Source organism: Lolium rigidum, chromosome 2 (genome assembly GCF_022539505.1).
Source record: "Lolium rigidum isolate FL_2022 chromosome 2, APGP_CSIRO_Lrig_0.1, whole genome shotgun sequence".
In the NCBI taxonomy this organism is placed as follows: Eukaryota; Viridiplantae; Streptophyta; class Magnoliopsida; order Poales; family Poaceae; genus Lolium; species Lolium rigidum.
The window spans coordinates 286,490,782-286,498,272 of NC_061509.1; the positions used below are offsets into that span (position 1 = coordinate 286,490,782).

Here is a 7,491-nt window from a genome sequence, read left to right on the forward strand (position 1 = left end):
AGTGTAGATCAGATTTTAAGCTGAAATTTCTTGGAGTTGTAGATACAACCTACATGCATGTTGTTTATTATTTTCAGATTTTTTCGTCTGTTCAAAGTATGTTTTTTCTGGATTGATCTTATGATCCTACCTAATGAAGACATCCTATACAAGTCTCTCCCGTGAATGCATGCAATCGGCAAATACATGCAAAACCGAGTAGACTTGCCGTTGAGAACTCGACCGTGTGTACGTGTTCTACCTTTTTTTGCGACTTGTACGTGTTCTACTTAGACCAGTTCAGAAGTGAGCGTTTTTGTTGCTGTTAGCAAACAAGGGTAGCAGTACTTAAAGCAGTGATCCACTTGCTGAGTAGCACTTTTCTTTTCAAGACGAAGCAGAAGTTAGCACTTGGCCACAAGTCCACATGGACAGTCCAAGTGACAAAGGTTGCAATGGACAGCAACAAGTTGGAGCATTAGTAACAAAAAGTGCAGAGTTGGTTAAGAATTCAGATACAGGTGCCCTGGTGTAGGGGGAGCTGAGTAAGCCGGATATGCTCTGCATACCTACTACATAATGTATAGCAAGCTAATACCGAGTCAATTTCATTATGTGCCTGAGGTGGATCATCGTTGACCATGTACGGGCTTGGCTGGCTGAAGAGGGTTTACTGACAGCATAGAGCCCTCGATCGGGACACTTCCTATCGGAGAGACAGAGGACGACCAAGGGAGAAATATAGTAGTATGATCTGACTCCGACCAACTTCAGCAGGCGTGCTGAGTAACAGCACGACGCTCCTATAGTGACCTGACAGTGCAGTGTGCGAGAACATATCTAGTGATACCACACCTTATTTGATACCATGATATCACTCTTTAAAATTTAAATTGTAAATGTCAAAAAATTCGGATACAAAAATTTGGGTGTTCCCATAACAAATGCTCCGAAAACATGACCCATCGTTGTGAGATTTAGCTCCAGTCTCCAGAGCAGAGAAGTCGGCGAACAGGAGTTTTTCCATCTCCTGAGAAAATACTCCCTCATAGCGCCCTTCATATCACGTACATAAGTGGCATCTATGTGCAGGTGGTAGCTCTCCCCTGGACGTAGGCTCAAGCGTTGTAACTGCAGGTGCCAATATCCAAGACCAAGAATTAGTGGGGCATATGAACTTGCAGTCCCAGGAGACCAGAGGCGGTGCGGACGCAGCCGAGGCGGCCGAGTACCAGGAGGAGCAGATCGTCGGAGAGGACGCTGATGCGGTCCATCCCGCTGGATCTGGCACGCAATGGGCAGCGCGGCTTGCTACGTACAGATGCTACACGACTCCCCGATTGGCAGAAAACCTAAAATCTCTCGTGCGAAGTGTTCTACAGTACATATTTCTTCTCCAAAATAAGGCAATCTTATAACCACGGTTTTGGAAGATGAAACGCAGAGCAGAAAAGGCCCAAGTTTGTTGGCTGTTCGAGCCCGGCCATGTCCGGAATTCCGGCGGCCAAGACCATCTTCAACCAAGAAATAAAAGATGCCGAAAGAAGAAAAAAAAACTACCGCTTTATTTCCTCAAAAAATCACCATTTTAGACAGGTCAGTTAGGAGCAAGCCTAACACCTGGGACCAACAGATCAGACTTCAGAGCACGACATAGATCAGACTGACTTCGCTGACTAGTAGTGCCCACCAGTTGATATAGCCCAGTTGACATCAACCCAATGTCAACCTGGCGTACCTGGGACGTCATATCATAGTGTCCGAACAATTTGACACAATACCAGGATAAAAATGAGATGAAATGAAAAAAGAAGCAAGACAATCAACAGGCAAATCCTTCCTTCTAAAGCACAACTGTACATCAACGAGGCAGGAACACAAACAAATACTAGCACGCATCAGATTCACAAACCCGAAAAAGAATCAATCAACAGGCGACAGTCTAGTCCACGAACACCGTCCTAGCTACTCTCTACACTCATGACGTCGACCATGGCGAACGAACCAACCAACCAAACGGTCGTCGTGGATCAGGCGTTCCCGCCCATCGGGTCGTGCTTGTGCTGCTTGTTGTACACCCTGTGGCGCCGCTCTCTCGCGTAGATCACCCAGAATATCAGGGACAGCATCACCGCCGTGGAGACCAGCGCCAGCCCGATGTACACCCACTTGCTGTGCATCTCCAGCCCCGGACAGTAGTTCTGGCTGATGTTGGTGAAGGTGTCACGCACGAAGGTGCAGTCCTGCAGCTGGACCAGGAATGGGCCGTACTGGTACAGCCCCAGGCTCACATTCACGCCCGCCGCCATCTGCCCGAAGATCCTCGGGGTGAGACGCCCCACCGTGGTGCAGATCTCGGTTCCCGAGACGGTCCTGGTCTGGCATTCGAAGCTCCTGAAGACCTGCATTTGGTGCATTTGGTGCAGGCAGACGAACCAATATTTTTCAGAGTTCGCCAAAATGCCATGAAAACAAAATCCTAGCCAACCAATGCAGCCATGAACCGTAGATTACCTGGGTTGCGTTGTCTAAGGTAACCTCTCCACGGGTGCAGGTGCGGTTGCTCAGATCAGCCATGAAGGGGTTGCAGAGTAGAGGAATCAGAGGCCCCGACTGGTTGTAGTAGAAAGGTGCTGCCGCCACAGGGAAGTTTCTGTTTGACACGTTGGTGAGCACCTGGTTCACCAGATTAACTAGCTGGGATGTGACTTCCCTGGTTCTTGTCAGGGTCTCATTCGCGGTAGTCGGGTCGACACATGGGATAATGTCATCCAGAGCAGTGTGTTCTGTTGGATGAGCAACCCACTCGTCCATGGAAACACAAGTGTCACCAACAACGCTGTTATGGCAAAAAATGGATTATGAGATGTTGATATAATAAGTGAAGTCATTCATCATTGGAGTTGCTCTTAGAAGATAGGGACTAGAGTACAAGTGACTGGAACAAGACATACATTCCATGCAGTAGTAAACAGTAAAGAGAACGCAAAAAATTGTGACATACATATGGATCTATTCCAAAATCCCGATTTTTTTCCAGCTTTTACCACACGTTAATATGTAATTTGGTACAAGTTTTGTAACAGAGGAATAATATGTTTCCATGCCAGAGATGTCACTAGAGGCAATATTTTGCAGTCTAAAAATGTCGAAGATAAGTTAGTGTACATAACTCACATGTACCTTTCAAGCAGAACAGCGTATAACATAGTAAAAAATAACCAATAGAGTATGACATAGTAAAGTAACCAAAAGTCACTATTACTACTATCACACAATGGCTGCAATTTTGTATTCGAACTAACCCCCTCATTACATTTAAGCTATCCTAAAAGACCGAAATAATAACAGACAAGAAGTAATAACAATCTGTACTTAGCAATAGTGATAACTGAAAGCATGGGTAGGAAGGAACAAGATACAACAATAAAATGACCAATAGAGTACAAACAACGGAAGTATTCGGTAGTTGGGGTTTCAGGGTCAAATTAACCAAAAATAACAAGGACAATTCCTAGAGCACAGCGAGGATATAACCATGACCCAAATCCAGGATGCCAATGGATATACATTCGCAACGCAGCACTACATCATGTGCACTAATCTTTGAGAGACACTCAACTTCACAATATAGTTATATAAGCTGGTCATCTAGAATTCAATTAAGAATATTAGTTGGACATGGATGCAGCTCACAGATGCATTTAAAGAACCACCTCAAAAAACCGCTATGTGTACATATTAACAGTAGATAACTTATGAAGAGTGTGATGATTGCAGAAAGGTGGAGTACATACTTATGGAGAAGAAGGAATACCCCACACAGGATAAATGTCCCAGTTACCATTATCCATCCAAAAACCACCAAACTGCATAAAATTCGGAGAAATGAGCAAATACCCAGTTTGTTAAATTATCAGAGAAAAGGTTTAGTCAAGCATGTTAGCATAAAAAGGTATAAACTCACATGTTGACAAGAAATTTCAGCCCAAAGATCGATGCCACTGTAAAATCAAACAATCACTATGTTAGAATTTTTTTTCGATAAAGGGAATATATTAATATCAAGAAGATACCAATCACTATGTTAGAATTAACTTGGTTTTGCCCAGAAACGCATATTATTGCATTCATTTTTAACCAATGTAAAAAAAAAAATGATAAGCACTTACAGAAGCCCACAAATGCCAGAAAAAGCATTACTGCTGAAATGACAATCAAAGCTATCCGCCTGAAATGAAGTTTGTCAAACATATGCATAATAACTATTCCCTGTCAAACTGCATCATTCGAAGGAAATTGTGATGGTAAGGAAAATAATACTTACACGCGATTTAGCAATTTTCGGATCTTCTCAGAATTATCAGATGTTCTACTAGCAAGATCAGTAGCTGATGAATTCAATTTTCCTTGAATTTCATTGATCTGACTCAGCGTGTTTGGAGGAAGTAAGAACTGTCCTATGTCAACTTTTTTTGCAGCAGATAGACTATCTGAAAGGTTATTAAGGTTTTCGACAGTAAAATTCGCCTGACTGACGACGAAATCCAAGGTGGTCGTCGTGCTAGAATTGAATTTGCCCTGGCCATCATACAACACAACACTTCCAGCACTGGCAGCATTGATGGAACTAGTTTAGCAAGCACAACTCAAAATATTCCAATGAAAAGAACTAACAAACAAGGAACGACGAAGCTTTACAAATGTGAGTACTTACATTGCAGCACAGGTGAATAATATCAGGAGTATCAGGGAAAGGGCATATGCTACTTTCGAGTAGCTGTAACTGTGGTGTGGACAGCAGCAATGATGGCAGGTAATCCCAATCATAAGAAGAAAGAATAGCACAAACCACAGCAGGGCAACGACGAACAATGGATACGCGGTGTAACCGACTGACTGAAACAAAAGAATCAGGGACAATAACATGTTACCACCAAAGCAACGGACATAATCAGACAGCAGAGATGCCAGATAAGTTTTCAAACAGTCTTACAGCCCAATAGTGTACTTCACTGATATTCCAACCGCCTGTATATCTATCGAAAGAATTCAATGGGTCCTTCCGAAATGTTCGATGTTCCGCCAGGATGAAGGAGCTATTGGTGGTGACATTTATGTCAGCAGGAGCTTCAGCTATTGATCTTCTCACCACCAAGCCAAACTTATCTGCATTTTTTCAATTAGAACTTGTCACCACCAGGAAAGTTATAAGTAACCCATATACAATAAATCCAAAGACACAGATACCATCCACCTTGTCGACATGCACATGCTAATTTATAACTTGAACACAAAAAATTGTGGTAACTTGCAAAATTACCAAACAAACATGACACTCATAAATCAAAGCTGTAAATCAATTTTCAGACACATGGTCACGCAGATATGATAATTGACACCTTCTTGACATGCACATGTTAATTTATAACCTGAACCCAAATTTGTGTTGCTGTAAATCTTCAAAATGACCAAACAAACTTGACACTGATAACTCAGAGCTGTAAAATTATGGTGAACCAAGTCCCTTGACAGGCAATGGAGAATATAACAGGAAATCATGAAATAACTCCATGAAAAGTACATGGCGCTCGGGTGACTGATGGAGCAAAAAGGAAACCTACTGAAAACCACTTGTGGATAAAGTAAGAGAGGGGGAAATCCCACATCGAAAGGGACCGAAGACTGGACCAGAAATGAGAAATCCATTCAGGGGTACAGAAATAATCTGAGAAGGCATTGCTGAGAGCTAGGTACAGAAACCTGGAAAAAGTGTATCGCTAAAACGAGGGGGGGGGGGGGATAATTGGTGTGATGTCATGAGAACCGAAATTCGTGAGGCAGCCAAGATGCCAATATCATCTTCAACAAAAATCATACTGCAAATAGGCAAAGGGCGTGGCATAAACATAGTAGCGAGTGATTTTCCCCTGTTCTTTACAAAGAGACACAGATTCGTCGAGAACATCACTCTAAATCCAGAAGAAAAAAACTGAACGGTTGTACTCTTCGTTTTCAGATAAAACTGCAGAAAATAAAAAGAGGAGGGCAAGAAACTGATGCTCAATAACCTGAGGACCAAGGTTCTTGGAAAATAACCTGAGGACCACAGAACGCTAGAAAAATTGGGGGACTGGAGTATTTCCACATCGACAGTCCGAATTCTTTGGGGAAAAAAAAAGTTCAGATATTTACGAACCATGAATGTTGAGATATTTTACAGAACTGGCGTAAGCGACACACAAAACCACCATTAATCCAACATAAATCAAGACAACCAGTCATTTCTTCATCAAATCAGGCAACAAAAATAAGAAACAGAGAGATGGGCAAGAACCTGAACCTGAGCCGACCGCCTTGTGGAACTCGCGAGGAGCGTGATGCGTCCCGGCGCAGAACGAGAGCGCCACGAGGAGCAGCAGCGCGACGCGGACGAGGCGGGCGGGCAATGCCATGGCCGAGCAGCTCTCCCTCCGCCCAGCAAAGATCACGCCGCGTTTCGTCCCCCGAGAGACGAAGATAAGAACAAGGAAAAAGAAAAGCTTCAGGTGGAAGAGGGTGCCGGGGAGGGAACTGGAGAGGGACGGGGGATGCAAAGCAAAGCAGGGAGAAACGGGATTCTTCGCTCGGGATTTCGATTTCCTCCGGCGAGATGGATGGAAGAAAAGATGGAGATTTGGCTTGGCTTTTGCGAAAGAGACCTATGGCCGCGCGTATGTTGGGGGCTCGGTGTCTGTCACTCGTGTCTGTGTGTCTTTGTTCTTCCCCAAACTGCCCACAAGGAACTGATTACAGTTGTTGAGAAGTTACCATATTACCCATTGCCTAACATTGTCCCTTCATTTTCGGTTGGAGTACTCGTCATTGACAGCCACACCCTTTTATTACTGTTAAATAAATAGTTTTGTATGTAAAAAAAGTTAGTCCCCAGTAACAGTTTACATGGCAGTTACGTATTTCGAGAAAAAAACTTTAACTACTAATTAGATCAACAAAATATTAGATATACATATCACAAAATTCATACTATTGGAAACATTTTTTGAATAATAATCCAATGGTACAATTTTTATGACATATATATTATATTTCGTTGATCAAATTTGTAGTCAATTTTTTTCTCAAAATGCGTAATTGCATGTAAACCGGTATGAACAGAGTATAATTAATTTTGTTATAAACACGGTACTCCTTTAGTGCCAAGTACCAAGAGAGAGAAAAACAATGCAAATGTAGCAACGTGGCCCACAATGAACACTTGAGTTGTAGAGTTCCTAATTTAAAAAAAACTATTGAAAAATGTTGTCTTTTATATGAAACCCTTAAACTAACGAGAAATTTCCTGCGATAAGTGATTATCAAGATAAATGAGCGGTTTGAAACTAAGCATGTCATTTAACATGACAACTTAAGCGTACAATCTCCATGCTTTAAACCCTCAAGGATGAATTTTTTCAATAATCTATATTAATCTTGGAAGTTACTAAAAATGACTACTATCAACACTTTCCT

At 42.5% G+C, this 7,491-nt stretch overlaps 1 protein-coding gene across 1 annotated transcript; it reads right to left on the reverse strand.

Annotated features, from left to right (window-relative positions):
- Positions 1–1,799: 1,799 nt before the first annotated feature.
- LOC124693606 lies at positions 1,800–6,461 on the reverse strand. Its single transcript, XM_047227086.1, has 9 exons — positions 6,323–6,461; positions 4,976–5,148; positions 4,697–4,878; positions 4,307–4,591; positions 4,152–4,210; positions 3,947–3,983; positions 3,777–3,848; positions 2,494–2,818; positions 1,800–2,381 (listed from the first exon to the last, which is right to left on the reverse strand). Exons 1-9 carry the CDS (start codon positions 6,432–6,434, stop codon positions 2,010–2,012), a joined length of 1,617 nt encoding a protein of 538 aa, XP_047083042.1. The 5' UTR covers positions 6,435–6,461; the 3' UTR covers positions 1,800–2,009.
- Positions 6,462–7,491: the final 1,030 nt, after the last annotated feature.

Bases quoted from the DNA above. Each gene is read 5' to 3' on its own strand.
- LOC124693606 (XM_047227086.1), bottom strand. From the start codon at position 6,434: ATGGCATTGCCCGCCCGCCTCGTCCGCGTCGCGCTGCTGCTCCTCGTG. The intron at 3,849-3,946 runs GTGAGTTTATAC...AATTTTATGCAG, and splicing joins CTGAAATTTCTTGTCAACAT to TTTGGTGGTTTTTGGATGGA. The intron at 2,382-2,493 runs GTAATCTACGGT...CACCAAATGCAG, and splicing joins CCTTAGACAACGCAACCCAG to GTCTTCAGGAGCTTCGAATG.